Source organism: Dendropsophus ebraccatus, chromosome 7, assembly GCF_027789765.1.
Source record: "Dendropsophus ebraccatus isolate aDenEbr1 chromosome 7, aDenEbr1.pat, whole genome shotgun sequence".
NCBI lineage: Eukaryota > Metazoa > Chordata > Amphibia > Anura > Hylidae > Dendropsophus > Dendropsophus ebraccatus.
In genome coordinates, this window is record NC_091460.1 from 17,390,386 (window position 1) to 17,416,734 (window position 26,349).

A 26,349-nucleotide genomic window follows, 5' to 3' on the forward strand; every position below is an offset into this window, starting at 1 on the left:
TCACCTACAAACTTTGTCTACCCCTACTATGCGGATCCCAAACTCCTTCCACGTCTCCCTCTTAAAGCCGGCGGTCTTCAACCGATTCTCCAGTAAGTCTCTGTTCACTTCTCCACAAGCCATCTCGGACGATGTCTATATTGTTAAAGATATACTGGCAATGAAGACTGTCAGAGGACTGGTGGACTGGAGAGGTTTTGGTCCTGAGGAGAGATCCTGGGAACCCGAGTCTAACATCCTATACCAGGATCTTATCAAGAGATTCTTGCAGACAAGAAAGAGGGGGAGGCCAAAGGGGGGTACTGTCAGGGCTGCAGCGGCGTCCCGTGCTCTGGGCCGCCGCCGCACCCCCTCTCTGTCCTATGCAGCCGCCGGTGTCCCGCTGCAGTGACCCGGCGCTGCTGCTAGTTCGGCCCCCGGGGGCTTCTCACCTCGGCTCGCTCCTGTCTCTGTTTGTCTCGGCCGGCGCGCGCGTCCCCGCCTCCTAGGGCGCAAGCACGCCGGCTGTCACAGATTTAAAGGGCCAGAATGCTCCTAATTGGTGTATGCACACAATCACTCCGTATAAATCCCAGCATGCCCTGTCCCTCGTGTTGGAGCCTCCACATGCTTCCCTTAGTGTTTTGGCCCAGTTCTCTGTTGTTCCTGTCCGTTGCCCGTGTCCGCTGTTCCTGTCCGCTGCCCTTGCCCGTTGTTCCTGTCCATTGCCTCTGCCACCTGCGTTTACGCCTAAGACCACCACCTGCCTACTGCTCCTGCTACACCTTGCCCGCCGTCAATAGCAAACCAAGCTAGGGTTAGCGACCTGGGGGTCGCCCGCCGCAGCAAGCCCATCCCGCCTTGCAGCGGGCTCTGGTGAAACCAGCGGCCCCTTAGACTCCGCTCCCTGGTGCGGTTTATGCCATCGCTGGTGACAGTACAGAGGATCCACGACTCCAGTTGTTACAGTATCAGAGAGTTCCACAGTCTTACCACTCGTACAGTAAAGAACCCGCGTCGATGCTGATGGTGAAATCTTCTTTCCTCTAGAAGACCACTACAAAGATTTCTGTACTGACCATTCGTATATTTGTACATTGTAATCAAATCACCCCTAACACGTCTTTTTTCTAGTGTAAATAACCCTAAGCTTGATAACCTGTCCTGGTACTGTAACCCACCCATTCACTTAATGACCTTTGTCGTCCTCCTCTGCACCCGCTCCAGTTCAGCTGTGTCCTTCTTATATACCGGTGCCCAAAACTGTACACAGTATTCCATATGTGGTCTGACCAGTGATTTATAAAGAGACAGAACTATGTTCTCATCCTTAGAATCTATGCCTCTTTAGATGCATCCCATTATTTTATTAGCCTTGGCAGCTGCTGCCTGGCACTGATCACTAAAGTTGAGTTTTCTGTCCACCAATACCCCTAGGTCCTTTTTGGAAGCAGTTTTACCCAGTGTTTTATTATTTAGCACATAACTGTACTTATTATTTCTACGACCCAAATGCATAAACTTTCTTTTAGCGCCCAAGCCTCCAGCTTCTCCAAATCCATCTGTAATATGATATTATCATCCTCTGTGGTGATTACTCTACCCAGTTTAGTATCATCTGCAGAAATGGAGATTCTACTCTTTTCTAGCCCCTCTACAAGGTCATTAATAAAAATATTAAAAAGAAGTGGACCCAACACTGACCCCTGTGGTATTCCACTAGTAACTAAAACCCAATCTGAATATGTTCCATCAATGACCACCTTCTTTTTTCTATCACACAACCAGTTACCCATTTGCATACGTTTTCCCCTAGTCCCAGTATCCTCATTTTGTAGAGTAACCTTTCATGCGGCACAGTATCAAATGCCTTTGAAAAGTCCAGATACACAAAATCCACAGCATCTCCCAAGTCCAGTCTATAACTGACCTCTTCATAGAAGCCGATCAGATTAGTCTGGCAGGATCGATCCCTCATAAATCCATGCTGGTGCTGCGTTATAAGATTATTTTCATCAAGATATTCCAGTTTAGCATCTCTTACAAACCCCTCAAAAACTTTACCCACTATAGATGTTAGACTTACGAGCCTATAGTTTCCAGGGTCACTCTTTGACCTCTTCTTGAATATTGGTATCATATAAGCTATCGAATTAGAATCTTTAAATATTAGGAATAACGGTCTGTCTAACACAGTACTTAATTATTGCAAAACTCTAGGATGGATTCCTTGTGGGCCTGGTGACTTATGGATTTTAATGTTTTTAAGGCGTTGCCCCACTTGTGTTAGGCAGGTGAGATTTATGAGAGGATTTACATTATCCCTAGTCATGTCCTCTGTTATGGGATTATCCTCTGTGAATACAGTAGAGAAGAAAGTATTTAATAGATTGGCCTTTTCCTCTTCCCCCTCCACCATTACACCCAGATTTTTGCTTCTTTAATTTGTTTTTTTTCTATTCTATTCTATTTTATTTTATTCTATTCTATTCTTCTGTCTATAGTTGTTCAATGCTCCCCCACTACTTTCTAGTTTCAGTAGTCTGAATGCTTGTTTCTTATCATTTATTGCCAGGTAACAACTGTAGTAAACCATTGGTTTTCTCCTATTTCTCTTACTTTTATTCCCATATGGTATGTGTCGTTCACACGATCTACCCAGGATGCCCTTAAATATGTACCATTTCTCTGTACTTTTATTTCTGAAGGCATTGTCCCAGTCTATGTCCCCAAGGTCCTTTCTTAGTTTTTGGGAATTCGCCTTCCTGAAATTTAATGTTTTTGTAGCCCCTGTACTAATAATTTTATTGAAGGATAATTGAAAACTTATTATGTTGTGGTCACTATTACCTAGGTGACCCCCCACCTCTAGTTTTGATATTCTGTCTGGCCTATTGGTTAAGATTAGGTCCAGGAGTGCCCCCCCTCTTGTTGGTTCCTGTACTAGTTGGGAAAGGTAATTATCTTTTACTAATTCCAAAAACCCGCTTCCTTTGCTGGAGTTGCAGGTTTCTGCTTTCCAGTTTATATTTGGGTAGTTAAAGTCCCCTATAATAATTACTTCCCCCTGCTTTGCTGCCGCATCTATTTGTCTTATAAGGAGATTTTCTGATTCTTTCACTATACTTGGAGATTTATAACTCACTCCTATAAGAATTTTATTATTCTTCGTCCCTCCCCTTATTTCTACCCAAAGAGACTCCACATTTTCATCACTAATATCCTCCCACAGAATGGGCTTATATAACATTTAGGCAGACCCCTCCCCTTTCTTATTTTTATGGTCATTTCTGAATAGACTATAACCCTGGAGATTAACAGCCCAGTCATAGCTTTCATCCAGCCATGTCTCGCTTATCCCCACTATTTCATATTTCTCTTCCACCATTATGAGTTCTTATTTTGTCTCCACTGGATTTCAAACCTGTTTCTTCTTCCTTAAAAGAGATAATTTTATGGGTTTCATTTCAACAACTCAATGCATTTTCTTATTCATTGTAAAGCTTGCTGCTACTACTCCCTAAAAAGGGGGCTAATTTCAATGATTCTAAGCCTTTTTTTTCTTGACTTTATGGGAAGTTGAATCTTTTTCTAGTTCCTGGAGGCGGCCAGTCGGCTGTGTATAGTGGAGAGCAGGTTGCAGCAGGTAGTTAGAGCAGGGAGAGAAATACAGAGAGATACGGACAGAGAGGAGGGAGAGAAATACAGAGAGATAGGGACAGAGAGGAGAGGAGGGTGGATTGGGGGTGCTTTTCCGTGGGAGCAGTGAAGTCATTGTCCAGTATACCAAGTCAATGGTTGCTGGGTGTGCATTATAGGAAATAACAGTGAACGCAGTGTCCATCTTAATACCTCACTGGCTGCTCATTTACCAATGTCCACTGCTGTCCAGGGAGAAAATTGATACAACGTCCATGGTGGAAATTGAATGATTGACAGGCTGATTGACATTTTTAAAAAGTTGACATTTTCCAATTTTGACACTGTCACAGCAACGGCTGTTGAAAAGAATCGCTAGTCTGTAATAGTCCCACTAATGTAGCTACTATAGTTTGCCTGTTTTGATAAAAATTAATTTTTATGCAATTTGCGAATATTTGCAAATTCACTCCGATATTTGTGAACTCCGTGAAACGAATTTCCGAATGATACACTCATCTCTAACGGTAATTGCTTTAATTGATTTAGGAGGCATGTCAACAATTTTAGAATAAATTTAGACAAATTAAGGTTATCAACAGATAGTAATATACACATTATGATACATTATATCTTATTTTTTGTCAAAAATAGTTTTTTTAAACTTCACATTAGGTTTGAAAAGTAGAATATATGTTTTTGAAAGAAATATACAACCAAGAATACCGGCACATGAGGTCAGTATGGCGAATATCTCCACAGCCACCATGTATTTCCCTCTGGTGCTTAGATAGGCTGGGATCATGGCGATCCAAACACTGCAGAACACCAGCATGCTGAAGGTGATGTACTTGGCTTCATTGAAACTGTCTGGTAATGTCCTCACCAGGAAAGCCAGAACAAAGCTCACGGCTGCAAGAAACCCCATATACCCCAACATAGAGTAGAACCAAATATCTGAACCTTCATTACATTGAATGAGGATCTTCCCAGGATAAGAGTGATGGTCAAAATCTACATAAGGAGGAGACACTAACAACCAAATAATACAAATCAGGACTTGTACAGAAGAACAAATGAAGACAACATAATAAGACACATTGACTGAGATCCACTTTCTCCAGATACTTCCAGGTTTGGAGGCTTTGAAGGCAATGCAGACTGTGATGGTTTTGGCCAGAACAGAAGAAACACCAATGGAAAAGAAGATTCCGAATGATATTTGTCTCAGTAAGCAGGTTATATCCACTGGACGACCAAGGAAGAAGACAACACTGAGGAAGCCAAGCAAGATGGAGACCAGGAGGATCACACTCACAGTCCGGTTATTGGCTTTCACAATTGGAGTGTCCCAGTGATAGATAAAGAGTCCCAAAACAAACAATGTTATTGCAGAAAGAAATAAAACTATTCCTAAAAATATTAAAGATATAATGTCCTTCTCATAAGATAGAAACTCATAGGACTTGGGTATACATGTTACATTCTTCTTATCAGGCCATTCATCAGCAGGACATTTACTGCAGGATTTGCTGTCTAAAATATCAAGAATTAAAATAGAAATGTGTTAAAATATTAACAATAGAAAAGTTAGTATGCTCTCTAGCGTGACCCCCCCCTTAAATTGTTTGAATTGATATGTTCGATATTGAGTGTCTATCGTTTCTAAAAATAGCATAAGTAATTGGGACCAGTATCGTAACTGTTCCCAATTACTTATGCTATTTTTTAGAAACGATAGACACTCAATATCGAACATATCAATTCAAACAATTTAAGGGGGGGTCACGCTAGAGAGTATACTAACTTTTCTATTTAATTTATTGGTTTTTGGTGCCAACCAAGTAGTGCACTAGCAACACACACCCTTCATCCTAACTGTACTATTAGGTCGAGTTCTTACACTAGAATATAAAATATTAACAATGTTACCTGCAAAATAGAGGAATATACTGGAATGTTCTTTAGGCTATGTTCCCACTACCGTGAACAATATAGTGAAATTCACACTTACATGGGCCAGTGAATTTTTATTAACTTAAAGCGACTCTGTTCCCACAATCTGTACCATTGGATAGCGGCTTTTTAATCCAAGATCTCTCCTGGGGTCCATTCGGCAGGTGATGCAGTTATTTTCCTAAAAAACAACTTGTAAACTTGCAGCCCTGTGTCAAATTGGTGTGGCCTAAGGTCTCTCTGCTCTAGGCCTGCACCGCCTCTTCACCATTAGGAATGCCCCTGGGCAGGATTTCTCAAGAACACGGCACATGTACTGGATCATTAAGGCACCTGTGTAGTGTTCAGACAAGCAGTAATTAGGAGAAATCCTGCCTGGGGCATTCCTAATAGTGAAGAAGGCAGGGAGGAGGGACAGAGAGGCAGTGCAGGCCTAGGACAAAGACATTCTAGGCCATGCCAATTTGGGCTGAAAGTTTAAAAGTTGTTTTTTTTTTATGAAAATAACTGCATCACCTGCCAAATGGACCCTAGGACAGATCGTGGATTAAATCCAGCTATCCGACAGTACAAGAGGTTTGGGGAGGGAGGGGGCAGATTGTGAGTAGAGAGTCACTTGAAGTGTTATACTGTTCTAAACCGTCTGGGTTCTCCAATGGATCATTTATATTTACCTGTTTTATTGGACACTTCACCCTCAGAACATAGGACACAGTTATAACAGCAGATGTGATATCCTCCATTAGGAGATTGTCTGTATCCTGGAGAACACGGCTCACTACATCGAGATTGTGGTATCTCGTAAATTAAAAAAATATATAAAATATTAAGTAAAATTTCATAACTAAAATATAATCTGCATTAAAAAAAAAAAAACTTAAATATTTATATGTTGTATTTTAAGTGCATCTTATATTGTGCCTTAAGAACAGGTTGTTTGTTTTAAATAATTTATATATATTTATTTTATATACTGTTTATTTTATATGCCCATTGGTGATGTCAGGGGAAAGTCTCCTGTTTTAAACCCTGTCTGTTAGTTAAAGCATGCTTAATCCCTTGACAGCATGTGATGTACATTTAAAGCACGGCTGCCCATGCCGTGATTACACATGCTATACATGTACATTAAAGAGGTGCAGTTAGTTAACAGAGAAGTCCAATGAGAATAAAAAAAAAAAAAAGCAGGAACATAATATAGAAAGTATACTTACCGGTCCCTGTGCCCCTGCAGCGATACCCAGGGCCGTAGCTGGGGGGGGGGGCAAAGGGGGCAGCTGCCCCGGGCACCGAGACCAGGGGGGGTGCCATCACAGGGAGCAGAGAGAGGATGACAGTTTTTACCGCGATTTTGCGCAAATCAGGGCTAAACAGCAGACAGGAGACAGTACAGGAAAGAGATGGTGAAGGACCTTGACATGTGACTATGATGTCACCGCAGGTCCTGTATGTGCACTGCACTATGGAGGAGGAAGAAAGAAGATACAGGTGTGTGGGAAGGGGAGGACAATTGGGGGTGCACAGTGTGGAGTGAGGAGGGCGGCAGGGGGGTACAGGGTGACACCAGTCTGGGATGGGGGGGGGAGACACATAAGAGAGTTGGGGTCCAGTGTTTATTTAGGGATCTGGTTGTACATTATTCCATACTTAACCCCTTAATAACTGCCCTCTCCAAATATATATATCACATTTATATAAACCTTACCTACTATCTGCAGGGGTAGGGAAGCTTGGCTCTCCAGCTGTTGCAGAACTACAACTCCCATCATGTTTGGACAGCCAAAGTTTTAGCTTTGACTGTCCATGTATGATGGGAGTTGTAGTTTTGCAACAGCTGGTGATTCAAGGTTCCCTACGCCAATCTATAAAGCACCTGTTGTCTCCGCTGCTGAGTGGAGTTGATCAAACCTTGGGAAATCCTAGGTTCTATAGAACATTTATGTACCTGCCGCATTAGATTGGTGATGCCTTCCCGGTCCGTGGGGATGGAGGAGACAGCCCGGGTATCGCCAGGAATTCCGGGATTCAGCCTAAGTAAAAGCTGGGCAGTCTCCTCCTTCCCCACCGACGGGGAAGACATCAGCAATCTAATGCGGCAGGTTCGTGAGTGTTCGAGTTCAATTGAACCTAGGATTTCCCGAAGTTTGATCGACTCTACTGCTGAGCGTACCTGTGCATTAGGAGACGGCACCATAGAATCACATTACACTGGGGGTCACTGGAGATAGATCAGGAAGCTTCGCCTCCTAATTCACAGGTACAGACAGCAGGAAGCGGAGACAACGGCGCCTCCTCAGGTTCAGACAGTAGGGAGCGGAGACAACGGTGCCTCCGTTAAGGTACTTAGGGACCAAATTTTAAATGGGAAAAATAGAATTACCTTAAAATATGCTGATTGAGCCCAGAGCTGCCTGATATGGAGACCCTAGCTACACCTCTGGCGATACCTTACCCATATTGGACAGTTGCCGGCCTCCTGTCACATACCTTGTTGATTGATTGCCCGACCAGCCAATCAGTGACTGGGGCGGGAGAGCTGCAGCAGCCATCAGCCATCAGCAGAGCCATGACATTGCAGCAACAGGAGCTGAGGCTGTGACATACAAGGAGGCCTGAGGAAAATGACACCTGGCAGCAGTCAGGGAGCTGTGATAGCGGCTCTGCGGGGACATGGAGACGTGTAAGTATACTTTTTATATTATGTTCCTGCACCCTCCTGTCTGCAGAAGATTTTTTTTATTTTCACGTGACTTCCTCTTTAATGAAATGAGCTTATGAGTCGAAATCTTTCTCTAGACAGTGAGGACTGGTTTATATCAGCAGTCTTTACTTACAGTCAATGACTGACATCAGCCATCATGCTAATGTTGGTTATCAACTCTTAAAGAAGTCCGGACTCCGGGGTTTTTATAAAAAGAAGATAGGGGCACAGGGGAAAGTAACAAAGGGTATTAACCCCCCTTTCCCCATGCTTCTTCAGCCCCAGATTGCCTCTCAGGGACCCTTGATGGACTCCAGGATCTCCAGCGCTGCACACTTCCCGCTCCGCTGATGGACTGGCCACTCAGCCAATCAGTGATTGGGGCAGGACGCCAATCCAGTCACTTATTGGCTGAGCAGGCTAACCATCAGTGGGAATGGGCATTTTCCCCAGAGTTATCCCCCATCATTACAGGTCCCGATGGGGGTCCCGAGGCCAGTCCCGCAGCTCATCGCGGGAACAGGAAGAGGTAACCAATACGTCATAGTCACTCTCTTCCCTGCCCCTGATGCCTGCTAGAAGTTTGCTGGGATCAGACTTCTCCATTAAGGACCCAATGATGTACCTGTAGGTCATGTGATACCTAAAGGGTTACATCAGAAATACCTAGATGTACGTACAGTATTTTAACATACTGTAAAATCTTCACAGAGCAGATATCGCCCTCTCTACACACCCTGCGTAATCAAGCGTAATCAACTCCAAAATAGGAGCTCAAATATTCTTTTTTAAGAAATGATCTAGCCTTTATAAACTGATGGGGAGTGTGGTCTGACTCCTGGCACGCCCATCGATCAACTGATTAAAGAGTCTTCAGTACTCCTTTGTTTAGCTCACTTGCAAGTCCATTTGTACTTGTAGATGCTGTATTATTTATAGCGAAAGTGCAAGCTAAGGCAGCATTACCTAGTTCACTTCAATGGACAATGTTGCAATAACTCACACAGCCGCTACAATAGAATAACTTTTACGAGTACAAACTTGCAGCCGGTATAAATACTGAAAAGGCTACAGTGTTACTGGTCACAGTCTCTTCAAAGTGAATCTGTCAGCTGTAATTCACGATCCAAGTTTTTCTCCGAAATACTATACCAGCACCTGGAGAAAGGAATCCCCTGAACTGGAGATGGCGCAAGGACCTTTACAACGTAGTATTAGCGGTTAGGGGTGGCTACCTGCCGCTTTAAGGACCAGAGACCATTTTTAAATTGGACCTGTCTCACTTTACTATATGTGATTATAGCTATGTCATACTATAACTTATCCATGCGATTCTGAGAAGTTTTTTCCATGATATATTATACTTTCCCCCCACTTATACTTTGGGACAGATATGCATCTTTTATCGGCTTGGAGCTTAGAGGACTCTTGGACTTTCACCAAGCACTGCAAAGCTTAGGTCCAGACTGTGCACTTTAGGGTACAAACACACACACCGTATACGCAGCAAATACGCAGCAGATCTGCAGCAGATTTGATGGTGCAGATTTGATGCTGTGTTCAGTTATTTAGATCTAATCTTCTACGTATTTGCTGTGTATTGCAGCAGTAAATACGCTGCGTATACGGTGTGTTTTTATACCCTTATACTGCTTCTGTGGAAGGATTTATATATTTGTCATTGTGTTCGGACAAGTATCTAGGATTGAAAAATAGGGAACTTTGAATAGCAGAGATTTCTCTATTGCTTAGTGCAAACTTGTCTAAAGGAAGGAATTCTTTTCATTTATTTTAAGCATTAGGGCCCTATTCCACAGGAGCGATAATCGGCCGAATCGGCCCCATTCGCCCCGGCTTGTCCGATCTTCACTCCGTGGCATAGAGAGAACGATCAGCCGATGATCGTGTCATCGGCTGATTGTTCATTTAGGTTCAGACCTAAAATCGTCGTTCGCCAGCAGCGCATCACTAAGGTTGAATAGCGGTGCGTGCCAGAGACCAACGATTTCAGCAGAACCATACATTACCTGTCCAGGCTACAGCTCTTCTTTTCCCGGTCCCGCGTGACAGCATCGGCTTCGGAGCGGGGCTGTCTGAACTTACAGACCGCTCAGCCAATCACTGGCCGGAAATGCCACTGCCAGTGATTGGCTGAGCGGTCTGTCAGTTCAGGGGGATGGGATAAGACCAAGTACAAGCTTCCCACAGTGGGGACTATTTCCTACCTTCCACCCAAGAGAACCATAAACCCTGTGAGCCCGTAATCAAATCACCACTCACCCATGTCAGTGTCTTCCCAACGTACGTTTCACGTTTGGCGCTTCCTCAGGGGGCGTGAAACGAAGTGCCAAACGTGAAACGTTTGTTGGGGAGACGCTGACATGGGTGAGTGGTGATTTGATTACGGGCTCACAGGGTTTATGGTTCTCTTGGGTGGAAGGTAGGAGATAGTCCCCACTGTGGGAAGCTTGTACTTGGTCTTATCCCATCCCCCTGAGCACTTTCGGAGCAGTTGCCTGTTTGAGCCCATGCTACCCATCTCACTGTGTCAGTTTATCTGGATTGCCATAAAACACCATGTAATGTAGTTTTTTATATTCTTTATCATGAGCAGTGTTATTGATTAATAAAGATTTCTTGTCATTATATTTGGTCCCTTTTTTGTATATAAGGTATTATTATGGACTAAAAGTTTTGTTAAATGGACATTAGGCTAGTGTTATGCTGAGAAAGGGTGGTGCATGTCCAGTGGAATTTAAGTGTATAATGTATGAAACAAGGGCTGCAAGGACATCGGTAACGATGTCCTTGCAGCGCTTGTTTCACGATCATCGGGGCCGTGGAATAGGCCCAGTAAACGAGCACCGATCTAGCAGATCGATGCTCGTTTACATCGTTGCTCGGCCCGTGGAATAGGGCCCTTAGACACATAACATCTTAAAAACTCTTCCGACAACTGGTTAAGTCCTTTGTTTGCCCATTAGTCTGTGGATGGAAAGCAGAGGAGAAGGACGAAAGACTCCCAGGCAAGCACAGAACTCCCGCAATGTTTTCAGATACACCATGTAGACAAGGGGTGTCAAACTCAAATGCACAGTGGACCAAAATAAAAGAATTGGAAAAAGTCCCGAGCCAACCATGATAATTATTGAAGAGCCCATGCGGCGGTCCTGGCACTGTCAGAGCATCATGCACTGTTCCTGGCAGTGTCAGTGGTGTGCGTCTCCCAGCTCTGTGTACTATGATAAATGAAATGATAAATTGCTATCATATGATTAACCCCAAACCCATGATTAACGCCCAACCCCCCAATATTGCCCCATGTAGTAGCCAACCCAAGCAAAATTTCCCCACATATTAGCCAGCCCACCCAGTAGTGCCCAAATAGAAGACAGCCCCCCCCCCCCAAGTGTCCCATATAGTAGCCAGCCCTCCCCAATAGTCTGATATAGTAGCCAGCTCTCCCCTGTAGTCTCATACAGTAGCCAGCCCTCCCCAATAGTCTTATATAGTAGCCAGCCCTCCCAATAGTGTCTTATATAGTAGCCAGCTATCCCCAATAGTCTCATATATAGTAACCAGCCCTCCCCCTTAGTCTATTATATAGTATCCAGCCCTCCCCCGTAGTCTCATATAGTAGCCAGCCCTCCTCAGCAGTCTCATATAGAAGCCAGCCCTTACACGTAGTCTCTTATAAAGTAGCCAGCCCTCCCATAATCTCTTATATAGTAGCCAGCCCTCCCCAATGGACTCTTATATAGTAACCAGCCAGTTGTTAAAGGGAACCTGTCATCCGCGGACGGCCCCCCGAACCTACCCTACCCCTGGATACAGCCCCCCATACTTACCCCATCATGCTGGTTCCGCTGCTGATGCTGGTTCTGTTGCGGAGATATGGCCGCCCACTCATCTTCTCATGTAAATATGGGGGCCATATCCAGGGGTAGGGTGAGTTCGGGGGGGCCATATCCAGGTCTTACAGGTTGTCCCATTAGCTTCAACTCACCCTTTTCTGCAGACCCAGAGGCCACAGGAGGCGCGCAGCGCAGGATGTGTGTGATGATGTCACTGCGCTGCTGGCATTGGGACACTGCTCACATACTCTTAGGTCAAAATCTAAAAACTGCCTGTAGCCTGCAAAATTATAATATGGGAGGTCTGAGTGGCTGTCTGGACCACCCATATTATAATCTAATGCGATGGCGGGCCAGATGTAATTCAAACTCTGAAATGCCTCGCGGTTCAAAAAATAATGGCCAGAGTTTGACATGACTGATGTAGACGAGGAATTGGTTAATAAACGGAGATTCCAAGAGTTGTGTGCTATTTGTTGTATTCCTGGGAGCTAGGTCCTGTGAGTTTGTCACAATAAGGAGGTGCCTCTACTCCTCAAATGCCCATCTAATGGCCAGGAGTTCTTGGTTACCAATATAATAGTTATGTTCAGTGGGGAATAAGTTCCTTTAGAAAAAGGCAACAGGTTTCAAATGAGTACAGGTCTCAGGATTTTAGAAAGAAAGGCTTGCACCCCTACTTTAGAGGCATCTACCTCGATTATGAATGGACTGTCTAAGTTGATCTGTATCAATACTGGGGATTCCAGAGATCTGGAGGTGATGCATATACCTGGCCTTGTCTGGCCACTCCGAGCTGCATGGTTTCCTCTATCAAAAATCTATCAAAATTTCTTCACTCCTCAGCGATAGGGGGGTTTCACGGCTCAAGCTTGAGGATACCCCTGCAAAAGTGACCAAACCACCCCTACCATCTCCCCCTTAGTGGCAAAGTGATTGACCAGGAAATACAGATGGCAAGACTTCGCCAAGTTTCAAATTTTTATCGATCCCTTGAGAATCAGGAAGTAACATTGTGGGTTTAGGGGTGCTAACCCCAACTGGAAGGGATCAGTAGTCTTTGGCTTGTTCTCAGATAATATATGTATCTTCTTGACCAAGCCAGCCATCCCCTCAGTGAGGCTAACCAGATCTTGAATGGTTGCCATGGGTATGAGGAAAGAAAAATACAGCTGGCTATTCCGTTACAACCTTAGGTAGGGTTTGACCAGGGAAGGGTCAGGGAAGGACAGACACAGAGTGCCCTAGCTTGGTCCCACCAGCTGACCAGGTAACCAGGGACACCATCAGGTCTCCATGATGTCACCTGGCAGGTGCTGGAGCCAGGAAGTTGGGCGTGCTCCTGCAGTCTTCAACTCCTAGGCCGGTGCTCCAGATGCTGAAGAAGATATCACTGGGGCATGGAGAAGTAAGGATGTTACAGAAGGTTAGAAGTATTTAACATGCTGATAGCTCCCTAAAGTTGCTGTGGATGAAGGTACTATAAGTTTCCGTGATACTAAGAGTTTTGTCATTTTGGGCAGGGCTGGACTACTTCTACTGCACCAATTTACCCTGGCAGCCCGCTCTGCTGATAGTTTGCCTTTAAGCTGTTGGTAACTTTTTTTTTCCCCTGGCCTATTAGGGCCTTAAAGACTCCTCATCTGTGCTAGCCTATCAGCAACCAAGCTACCTCAGGTCACCTATCAGTAAACCAATGGGGAACCTTCCTTGAACTATAAGTAAGGTGACTAGTATAGGCATAGTGTGTTCCTGTACTCCCCGTTTCCTGCTGTCACTCTGTCCAGTTGCTTTCAGAACCAAAAGGTTGTCTTCCAGGGGCCTGGCCTCTGACCAGTGACTGAAACTAAGCTGTGTTCCTGAGTTCCTATTCCAGTGTTCTTGATTAACTAAGTACTTAGTGCTTGGTTGTTAGGACCCTCTTCATCAGACTACAATACCATATGGATAGCCCCCTCATAGTAGTCCACTCTGCCACTTCTGTATAGCCCACTCTTAAGTAAATCCAAGTCAGAAACTATTCCTAAAGCCATTCTCAAGTCTTCAAAAGTCACTATTCCAGTGCTAAGCAATATTCTTAAAGGTGGGATTAAACAACAAACCTGCTCCCAAACTATTGCTACTTGTGACTAAAGTGTTACCTTTGTAAAAGACTGTTATTGTGTGCTGTACTTTCACCTTAAAGAACTTTTCAAGTAAAGTTTACCATCTCTAAGTTCCTCCTGAACTCTTTGCCATTGTGTCTTGTGCCAACTCACAATTTGTCATGACTATGGGAAGAGCTAGTGTACCACTCCAGCCCTGTGACAAGAACCGCAGCGGTACTGCAACATCTACTAGTTCCTGCACATACCACATTGCATCAGCAGTTGTACCCCATACGATTTATTATTGATAGCATTTACACTGTTTCAAGGCTTTATTTTTATTGCCTGTCACATAAGCATAAACCTGAGGAAATGGCCAACACTGAAAATGTAAAATGCTTAATGAAATAAAAACAAATGTGTTGTGAATATGAGGTTCGATACAAAATACAATGAATATCTTGTAGAATACTCTCAAATTCATACAAATCTGTAAATATGAAGCTGAATTGACTCCTTGACGATCAATATCAGATAGTACAAGCAGACCGGCCCCTTCACTCATGATCAGAGTTACACATGACTGCAGAGAACGGGCTACATGTATCTATCTGACGGAATGTTTGTTAGCCAGCCGGGACAGGAATAGTAATATAGTTAATAAAGTTTAAAAAAAAAGTTAATCAAAGTCAACTTATAAACCTACTGTGTTGATCCAGAGGAAGGCAAAAAACCTCATAAAGCAGAAACCAGTTGTGCCATCACAGCGAGAAAATTTCTTTGCGACTCCAAATATGACAACCAGAATGAATCCTTGGATCAACAGGGACTATAGATAGCGATCAATTCGCCCATTCTCTATATTATTCTGCTCTGCTACAATTCAGTTTAGCCATGTTCCTGCTGCCACCTCTGTCTGTCATGCACAAAAATCTCGGCACTCACCAATAGAGTTATTCGTATTTTATTGGAAGAACGATGAAAAAACAATGTACAGGACACGTTTCAGCACAAGGCCTTTATCAACTTCCAGGTGTTGTGCCGGAACGCGTCCTGTACATAGTTTTTTTGTTGTTCTTCCAATAAAATATGAATAACTCTATTGGTGAGTGCCAAGATTTTTTATCAATGACTACATCCATTTTTCAGTATGCCGATTAACTATTTTGTTTTAATTGCCACCTCTGTCTGTGTCTGTAGAAAACCTCTCTTGCTCTGTACAGTTCCTGACATAGACAGAGGTGGCAGCAGAGAGCACTGTGTAATACTGGAAAAAATACACCACTTCCTGCAGGACATCCAGCAGCTGATAAGTACTGGAAGGCTTGATATTTTTTACAAATCATTTACAAAGTCAATTACAAATCTGTATAACTTTCTGCAACCAGCTGGGTTTAAAACTTTTTTTTAAGCTACCAGTTTGGTAATAGTGTTAAGGGGGGGTTATAGTTGAAGGTGATTTGTGGTAATGTTCATGTTCAGAAATCTCTTACATAAAAGTCACTCAGTATGATGTCATAACGTGTAACTTACTCCATTGTTTTTCCATGCACGTCTTAGTAAATAGAAATTAAGTTCCTTGTTTTCTTGTATAGAGTCTTTAAACGTATGCAGAAAAAATTTCAGTATGCGCCTCCCTCCCTTCTTCTTCAGGTAATTGAAATTTACTAACTCCCACTCCGAAGGCACGTTACCTCTCTTATTAAAGGAAAGAAGCCTCCCAGAGTTATCCGTGTAAGAAACATGTTCTATATGCTTAGAAAGCTGTTGAAATCCATAGAGTTGTCAGACATTGGACATCAATACGAGTGATAAGAATACAATAGTAACACAATAACAATACTTCTAATATGAAAAACAAAACATAATGTTGTGAACCATAAAACACAACTTGTAAGGGGAAAGATAAGTGTAACTTGAGGCTACAACATACAAATCAATAATATTTCTCTTATAACACTTTATTTTCCCTGACTATGAGGACCAGGTGGAAAACGGCTCCTAAGTATCTGAACTACCTGAGGAGCCGGTAACATGTTATGGCCATGGGCCCCTATAACCTTCAGACACAAGAACTTTTCCAGGGCCTATAGATCTCCCTATTAGTATGTACCAGTCCTCACATTCAGCAGCCACTTTAGCCCCACACTACAGTATACCTCCTCCACAGATTTCGGGTCTCTCTTAGTGCCATTGTCCCCTTTGAGAGATTTTAATCCACAGGGCCTTACCCCATCTCCTTTCTCCTTGCAGTTACTCTTTGACTGTAACTCCTCATGCTTCAATGACTCACTTTGACAGACTGACCCCCCACCTTTTCACCACCCAGATATACTTGGCAGCAGGGGCGTATTTAGAAGTGGCTGGGCCCCTTAGCAAACTTTTGATTGGGCCCCCTCCCATCTGACTACAAACCCATCAGGCGTAGTCATAACCTTTAACCTCAAGTGCTTATAAGGAATGCTTGCAGTTAAAGGGATGTTGGCAGCCCTCTGAAGGCCCGTTCGGCCACCAGGTACTGCAAATTATGGCGGCTCAGGAGGGCCAATTTTTTTTGCAGGAGCTGGTCACTAAGCCACCTTTTGCCGTAGGCCCCATAGCAGTCGTTATGGCTGCTACGAGGGTAGTTATGCCCATGCTTGGCAGCAATCTGCTACCTTTTGCTCACTGGTGTCTCCCCCACTAGCTGCACTAGTGGTTACATGGTTATTGCATTTCCATGGGCTCTTTCATAGATAAAGTCCTTTCTGCTTCCATTTAGCACAGTCCAATAAACATATAATGGGGTTTCCAGGCAAAATAGACTGATGAGCTACCAGGGCTCTTTCCTTGGACAAATATTACTTGGATAATTCCTTTTTTCCTAAACACAGAGGAACTCTGATGTTCATATTGTCTCAGCCACACACTTAATAACCTCCTGCTTATAATATCTATTTACAATGTATCCAGACATGGGAAAAAAGCCAGCATCAGATCTCATTGGATCTCCAACCCACGGAAAGCTCTAATGTAGGCAACAGGTCACAGCATATTCTATGGGTTTTAGATCCAATTCGAAAGGTTTTTTTTAGAAGTCCACCATAATACGATAGCAATGTTTCGGCAGACGCAATTGCCCAGTACAATACACTGCAAAACAGATGTATGGCAAAGTATGTAGAAGCCATCACTAAGAAAAGATTTAAGTAAAAAGAGTTTGGTATATATATTGGAGGTTAAAAAGTCATAATAAAGTTGTGAAGATTATGCAAGAGGGGATCAGGGCTTCATGGGACAGAACAGTGTGATCCTAAAAGGTACAGTGCAAACAAAACAGCAAGTGGTCAGTTGTGTCAGTGCAACCTCAGGCGCGACCTACCAAAGATACAATGTGACAGTAATAGGCGAAAGTAGAAACCCTGCCTGTCACTTTTCAAGAAAGATAAAGATAACCACTGCAAAGACTAGATACGAGAGCTGGCTTCAGTTCACATAGTCTCTATATATACACACTCAGGGTGACTGCCGATCCTTTAGCCCGCAACACAATTGCTTTTACAGATTTACTCACCCCAGCGTATAGGAAGTACAAAAACTCAGCAATACCTGGGTATCTCGTAGCAGTCTGTGGAGATCAAATGCTGGCAGGAGACAGTCCGTGGCAGAAAGCTGTTCATGGCAGTGTACCTGATCCACCAATGAAGTAAAAGAAGTCGTCTGCGGTCTGTGTGTGTGTGTGTGTGGGGGGGGGGGGGGGGGGGCAGCAAAAAATCATTATGGGCAGGGGGTGGGGGGAAATTGGAAAAGACAATATGGTCACCTGTCCCTGTGCCCTCGATGTGCCGCATCACCGCCAGGTGTCCTCTTCTCCCAGTTTCCAGGTACGTCATGACCCAGGCTGTATTTCACAAGCAGCGGTGTTCCACCACAGTGAGTGGGGCATCCGTCAACCAGGGCAAAACATAGCTGGAGGGGAGCCAAGAGGGAGCAGTCTCCATAGACTGCTCCAAGATACCCAGGTATGGCCGAGTTGTAGTACTTCCTATACGCTGAAGTGAGTAAATCTGTCGAAGGACTTGTGGTGCGGGCTGACGGATAGGCAGACACACTGAGTGTGTATATATAGAGACTATAGTGGTTCGGGAGGCAGGGCCTAATTTAAGACCAGCATATGAGTACGCCGGTCTTGATGAATCCCCCCAATGTGAACTGAAGCCAGCTCTTGTATCTAGTCTTTGCGCTTTATATTTTCCATTTGTATCTTTTTTGAATAGTGACAAGCAAGGTTTCTAGTTCCACCTACTACTGTCACATTGTATCTTTGGTAAGTCGCGACTGAGGATACAGTGACACAACTAAGCCCTTGCTGTCTTGTTTGTATGTTTTTACTCCTGTGGCCGACTGGGTCATATCACACTACCGAGGGATGCGGCGCAGGAAGGCCAAACTCCCTCTTTGGGATTACTTGTTACAGTGTAATCCTAGAAGATGTATTTTATCCTCCGCGTATCACATATTATACAGGTCGACATATCACTTACTTCTTGTCTTAACCCATCTGGCCAGAAACTATTTCTCCTTTGTAAAATTCTATTCAAAACATGAGCCAGAATATATACAGCCGTGTACACATAGTACAAATGATTATCCCTATCTGTACTGTATTTTGCTTCGGGGAAAGGATACCAAGAGCAGTTACGGGCAGTACACTTTGGTAGTCCTGGCATGTTGTGTAATTTCAAGAGCCAAATGTATTCCAGCAGGAGGTCATTTGGACGGTTTGCGGGGTTCACATTTAAAAGATCAAATTTGGGAATCTTTTTCAAGGGTATCAGAAATGTTAAACTGCAGTTAAAAAACGTAATAAAATCATCTTCTATCTCCGGAACTCTAGTCCAAGTGTCGTGAACGATGAACGTGATATTTTCCAATTGAGCTTCACGGATAGATGTAAAATAATCTATGGTATAAGGACCACACAGAACTATGACTTTAACCCTTGATTGACTAATCTTAGCCAGCTCGATTCTATTAGACTTATAACGTCTTCTGCTTATTGTAATGGTGAAGTCTACACAGATCTTATGCTGGATCATCATTTTACTAAGAACTTCTGACTCCATTTCACCAATCCCATTCTCTTGTGTAATGATTCCAACCCAAGTCCATCCAAAGTATAGCAGACACTTCACGATAGCTTCATATCGGACCCAGTCATCGGGGGAAACCTGATATACCGTTGGATATGAAATCCTATCACTCAGAAGAGGATCGGAAGTTCCATAAGTGATCTAAACAAACAGAACATAGAAGAATGTATAAATCACGATCATATATTTTATCATATACAATAGCTGGCATCATCTCTCCATAGGTTGGAAGTGTTGTATAATACTATGGTGACGCCACTTACCTGTGTAAACCTATATAGACTGAGGAACTGGATCAAGGCGCTATTTGTATGAAGTCCGGGGTCTAGAACAAAAGCAGCCAATTTGCCATGATCCTTACAGGAGTAGTTTGGAGCCTCTTTGCCTTTTCCAGACATTATTTGAATGGCGGTCTTTAAGGATTTTCTTGGACTTCCACATGTATCAAATATGTGATAGCCGAGAGTTACGTTGGGAAGAAGTTCTGGATTTTTGTTAATCTCATCAATAGCAAAAGTGAAGGTCAATATGTTTTTATATTGCCCTATTTGAATTCTACAGTGGATAGAAAATCATGAGAGTAAAGCATGAATATAATATGCAATAATTGTCATGTACATTCCATTTACAGTTTTGTTCCCCGATGAAGCTGCAGTGTGAGGACATGAAATAAGCCTTTGACCCCATTTGTGTACAGTCTCACATACTAACCCTTTCTTGACTTGTTTTGTGTCAGTATACCATAAAGACAGAAAACATGTAGTGGAAAGTCTGGCATTTCTAATGTGTTCTACTCACGCCTGGTTTGGCTTGATGCAATAAAAAAAGTGGCTAAAGTCGTCTTATGTACTCACTGTGCACAACTAAACAATAACAGAATTCCAGATTTTAAGTCAACGTATGCATCAAGATGAGCAGCGATCAACCCTCCAATGATGATGTCTCCATCCTGATAATATGTGTAGTCAATGTCAGTATCTAGTGTCGCCAGGTTACACATAGAAGTTATGTGACCACCAAGCGAAGCGGATAGAGAGAGGATGAGCACATAAGAGACGTAGTGTGTGGAGGCCCAATGCATGACAGAGTCTTCCTATGCAGATGAGTAACTAGCAGTTCCTCGGCATAGGAGAGAGATGACGGTCAGCAGCTGCTTATATATACGTTACCTGACACAGGTTTAGATGCAGAGAATACGCAGGAGAATTATTAGGAGCTGTAATTATATTCTTCATAAAGAACAATGTTCACTATGGAGAAAAAAAAAAACATCATCGTGCTTTATTCTTAGGAAATCTCTTGTTTAGCATTTCATCTGCAGTCACTTCAGTATTTACTGAAATGTATTGTATACTGTGTATGTACCAACCAGCCATAACATTGAAACCTAAGGCCTTGTAATGTGTACAGTCATGGCCAAAAGTTTTGAGAATGATACAAATATTAATTTTTACAAAGTCTACTGCTTTAGTTTTTAAAATGGCAATTTGCATATACTCTAGAATGTTATAAAGAGTGATTAGCTTAACAGCAATTACTTGCAAAGTCAATATTTGCCTAGAAAATAAACTTTATCCCCCAAAACACATTTCTACACCATTGCAGCCCTGCCTTAAAAGGACCAGCTAACATCGTTTCAGTGATTGCTCCAGTAACACAGGTGTGGGTGTTGATGAGGACAGGGCTGGAGATCAATCTGTCATGATTAAGTATGAATGACACCACTGGACACTTGGTGCTTGGCATTATTGTTTCTCTTCTGTTAACCATGGTTATCTCTAAAGAAACATGTGCAGTCATCATTGCACTGCACAAAAATGGCATAACAGAGAAGAGTATCGCAGCTAGAAAGACTGCACCTTAGCCAACAATCTATCGCATCATCAAGAACTTCAAGGAGAGAGGTTCCATTGTTGCCAAAAAGGCTCCAAGGCACCCAAGAAAGACCAGCAAGCGCCAGGACCGTCTCTTAAAAGTGTTTCAGCTGCGGGATCGGGCTGCCAGCAGTGCAGAGCTTGCTCAGGAATGGCAGCAGGCAGGTGTGAGTGCATCTGCACGCATTGTGAGGCGGAGACTCTTGGAGAAAGGCCTGGTCTCAAGGAGGGCAGCAAAGAAGCCACTTCTCTCCAGAAAAAACATCAGGGACAGACTGATATTCTGCAAAAGGTACAGGGAGTGGACTGCTGAGGACTGGGGTAAAGTCATTTTCTCTGATGAATCCCCTTTCCGATTGTTTGGGACATCTGGAAAACAGCTTATTCGGAGAAGACGAGGTGAGCGCTACCACCAGTCTTGTCTCATGCCAACTGTAAAGCATCCTGAAACCATTCATGTGTGGGGTTGCTTCTCAGCCAAGGGAATTGGCTCTCTCACAGTCTTGCCTAAAAACACAGCCATGAATAAAGAATGGTACCAGAATGTCCTCCAAGAGCAACTTCTCCTAACAGTCCAAGAGCTGTTTGGCGATCAACAATGCCTTTTCCAGCATAACGGAGCATCTTGCCATAAAGCAAAGGTGATAACTAAATGGCTCAGGGAATAAAACATAGAGATTTTGGGTCCATGGCCTGGAAACTCCCCAGATCCTAATCCCATTGAGAACTTGTGGTCAATCATCAAGAGACGGGTGGACAAACAAAAACCAACAAATTCTGACAAAATACAAGCATTGATTTTGCAAGAATGGACTGCTATCAGTCAGGATTTGGTGCAGACGTTGATTGAGAGCAGCCAGGAAGAATTGCAGAGGTCCTGAAAAAGAAGGATCAACACTGCAAATATTGACTTGCTGCAGTAACTCATTCTAGCTGTCAGTATAAGCTTTTGTTACTCATAATATGATTGCAATTATATTTCTGTATGTGATAAAAACATCTGACAAACACACATAAAAACCAGAGGGCAGCAGATCATGTGAAAATATAATATTTGTGTCATTCTCAAAACTTTTGGCCATTACTGTAGATGCCCTTTGCTCCATCAAAACAACTTTGAGACATCAAGACATACGGGGACATTTATCACTTTTTTTTGCGAATACAGTTGCGCCCTGGATTATGAGCATAATTCGTTCTGGGACTGTGCTTGTAATCCAAATCCACTCTTAAACCAAAGCAAATTTTTCCATAAATCATAGAAATGCAGACAATTGGTTCCAGACCCCCAAAATAATGATTTATTATTTTGAATAACATGTAAAACAGATGAAACAAACATTCAGAAGCAGCAGAATATGTGATATTATAAGTTACTGTACAGTAATGGAGAGAAGGGAAACACAAGGGCGGACAGAGACTGCAGGGAGCATGAAGGAATGAGCAGGGCAGATGTGGGCACATACATGCAGCGCTCTCTGTCCGGAGAGAGAGGGGTTACAGCTATGGAGAGATTACCTCCACAGTCCTGTCCCCTGATGTAAGCCCCAGCCTGAAGTAGATTTGCTATGATTTAGAAGGTGGGGGAGACTTCCTGGGTCAGAGTACAGTGCTGTAGACCCCGCTATGCAGACCATGCCACTGCCCCACCACCCCACCCCCACCCAGTACAGGAAACTCTTAAACCAAAGCAATGCTCTTAAACCAAGTCACAATTTTGAAAAACTGTGAGCTCTTAAACCAAAACGCTCTTAAACCAAGTTACTCTTAAACCAGGGTACCACTGTATTTTTATCACTGTGCACTGGCTTATATGTTTGCAGCCTAGTCAAGTATTTATGAATATTCACATGTTGGTTCATAAATCACCTGCCGTAGCTTCCCTGGCGCTGTGCATGTTACTGCAGGTATTCATGAATTGACCTTAGTTAGGAAAGTTCCGCTACCCTGGGACTGGAGTACAGATGCGAATAAATATGTGAATATTCCAAAATGCTTACATAATAAATCACAGCTAAGAAAATTCTTGATCGACTTCCGGTGGGGATCGACTTCCGGTGGGCAGGCGCATTTTAGTATACCTCCGACTGCAGCTCCAAACTTGAGTAACCCTTTAGGGTGTCGGGACCCCCGCAATCACACATCCACCACCCCTGGACGACGAGCAGACCGAGAGGGACCCGACGCCACCGGATCCGACCCACTCCGGATCACAGCACAAGCCCCTCTGCGCAGCAGAAAGGTGCCTCAGGGACCCAGCGCCATTTTCCCCACCGCGCCTGCAGCTCACCAACGCCCCTGGCACGCCACCTGACTGTCACACAAGCGGGCATTAGCCGCCCCCCCCCCCCCCCCCCCCCCCCCCGTGACCGGAGGTGATACCGGACATGCCGGTGTAGGAGAGAACCCGTTACCCCTTCTCCCCCCCCCCAATGCCCGTGGGTCCCCCCCTGTACTGTGCTCCTCGCCTAGGGCGATGCCGCCTACTCGCTGGGATAGGACCAGTTCGCCTCCGCCTGCCCTTATCTAATCTGGATCCGGAAACGCCACACCAGCGGAATAGAATAAGTACCTCACAATCACATGACGCTCACACATACAATACACCTACTGAATTCAATTTCATATCCTGGAACGTGGCGGGTCTCAACACACCGATCAAACGATCTAAAGTCCTCACACACCTAAAGCGGCTGAAAACCAATGTTATTTTCCTCCAAGAGACACATTGGAAACGGGATGCCCATCTCGCTCTAAAAGCTCCTTGGCTAGATAGTTGCATGTTAGCATCATATACATCCAAGAGAAGAGGAGTGGCGATACTATTTAGCAAATCCGTCCCCTACACTATTGACTTTAGCTATGAAGACCCTGGGGGGAGATTCCGATGCTTAGATGTCCGCATAGCAAACCGAGCCTACATACTACTCAATATATATGCCCCAACAACATCTAACCAAGACTTCTACTCAGCACTCCTACAGTTTTTACTAGCCCGACCTCTCCATACTCAAACTCAAAGGAGATCTCAAACAATCCCTTCTACCTGACCTAGACAGATCACATCACACAGCCTCACAGACGCCCCTCCCGCCTCCTCTCTCCGCCACCTTAACTCAGCTAGACCTCTGTGACCCATGGAGATCATACCACCCCCTAGACAAAGAATATACTTACCAATCCAGAGTACACAACACCTTCTCTAGAATCAATTATATATTGACCACATCCGCGCTTTTCCCAGCCGTACGAACGGCCACCATACACCCTATCACTATCTCAGACCATGGCCCGGTGTCCCTAACACTTGAATTGGCCCCACCCTCCCAGAAAACAGAAATATGGAAATTTCCAAATTACTTAGCTTCCTCCCCTGACTTCCAGACTTACTTGAAAACCCAGTGGGCTAATTATGTAGATGACAATATTATCCACACTGATGACCCCCACCCCCCCCCCCCCCCCTGCTATGGATAGCGTCCAAACCAGTTCTACGAAGCCCCATAATCAGCTGCATGAAGCTCCAGAAAAAACACCACACCCGCCCATTCCAATCCCTTCATAACTCTCTGCGCGATGCACAACTGGCCCACGCCACAGACCCTACCCCAGTGACCAAACAGAATCTGACGGACCCACGCACCCTCTTAGACACATTCCCACAAACGCAAGCACATTGGCACACCTCTGCCATTCAAAATAAATATTACAGGTGGGGAAACAAGACAGGCTCCTTGTTAGCCAAGCTGACAAACCCACACGCCCATCACATGATCCTTTCCCTAACAGACCCAGCCACGGGACAGTTAGTTCATGAGGAGGTGCAAATAGAATCAATACTCTATGACTATTATGAAGGATTGTATAGTGCCCCCCCAGCTGACTCTGCAGCCATCCATTACTTCCTGGACTCATTGTCCCTCCCCGATCTGACAGCGACACAAAGGGCCATATTAGAGGAGGACATAACCGAGACAGAAGTGAGAGACTTGATTAAGACCTTACCCAATAGCAAAACACCTGGACCTGACGGCCTCACCAGCAAACACTATAAAATCCTGACCCAGGAGGTGACCCCCTATCTGACCAGACTATACAACATTATCTATAAACAAAATATGACAGTCACTGACTTCACAGACTCCAGAACCATTTTGCTGCCAAAACCCGACAAAGATCTGACACTACCCCAATAATACCGGCCTATAGCACTATTAAATCAAGATTATAAACTTTTCACAAAACTCATAGCAACCAGACTTCAGCTAATCCTACCCTTCAGTAAAAGGCTCTCTTACTGAAGGGCCCGAGCTGCCCGTTGTAGACCACCACCATACCACTGCGCTGGAAAACGACATCTATAGCTTACCTGGGTGTGACTATACCCAAATCGCCAGTTAAACTATACCCCTCCAATATAAACTCCTACATCAAAAACCTAGAAAACTCCCTCCTTACATGGAAGAAATTTCCTCTTACCTTCATGGGCCGAGCCAATTTGCTAAAGATGATAGAAGTACCCAAACTGTTATATCTCTTCCAATCCCTGCCCATAAATCTCAGGCCCAAGGATGAGAAGAGAATAAACTTTCTTTACAGAACCTTCATCTGGGGATTAAAGAAGTCTAAAATAGCATTTAACATCTTGCAACAAACTAAACTACACGGCGGACTGAATTTTCCCAATATCAAAGCACTCAACTTATCCGCCCAATTTCATATTATTAAGGACTGGATTCAGCATACAGAGATACATGCAGACGCGCAACTAGATAGCCACATGGCACTGCCATATTCCCTACCCAACCTGTTGCACTGTACTTACGCAAATCTCCCCACTTGGACAAGGGAGAACCCGCTCCTACTCTCCACTTGGAAATCCTGGAACAGAATCAGACCCTCACTCCACCTGCACCCCTCCCGCTCACTGCTCATAACCCTGTTAGGTAACCCAGACTTTCAGGACGGTCACCCCCATGCAACATTCAAAACCTGGCACCAGCAGGGCCTCACTACCATATACCACCTGGTCAACGTAACGACCAAAGCGCCCCTAACTCTACAAGAACTCCGTTACCGGTTCCCCAATGTCACCTTTCCCCAATTCGCATACCTGCAAGCCGTGAG

General features: G+C 44.1%; 1 protein-coding gene across 1 annotated transcript; it reads right to left on the reverse strand.

Annotated features, from left to right (window-relative positions):
- Nucleotides 1-25,707, reverse strand: LOC138796465 (vomeronasal type-2 receptor 26-like). Its single transcript, XM_069976071.1, has 10 exons — nt 25,702-25,707; nt 21,722-21,729; nt 19,612-19,903; nt 18,885-19,489; nt 13,436-13,522; nt 8,748-8,918; nt 7,483-7,661; nt 4,345-5,154; nt 1,910-2,124; nt 1-135 (listed from the first exon to the last, which is right to left on the reverse strand). The coding sequence occupies exons 1-10, from the start codon at nt 25,705-25,707 to the stop codon at nt 1-3; spliced, it is 2,508 nt and encodes an 835-aa protein (XP_069832172.1).
- Nucleotides 25,708-26,349: the final 642 nt, after the last annotated feature.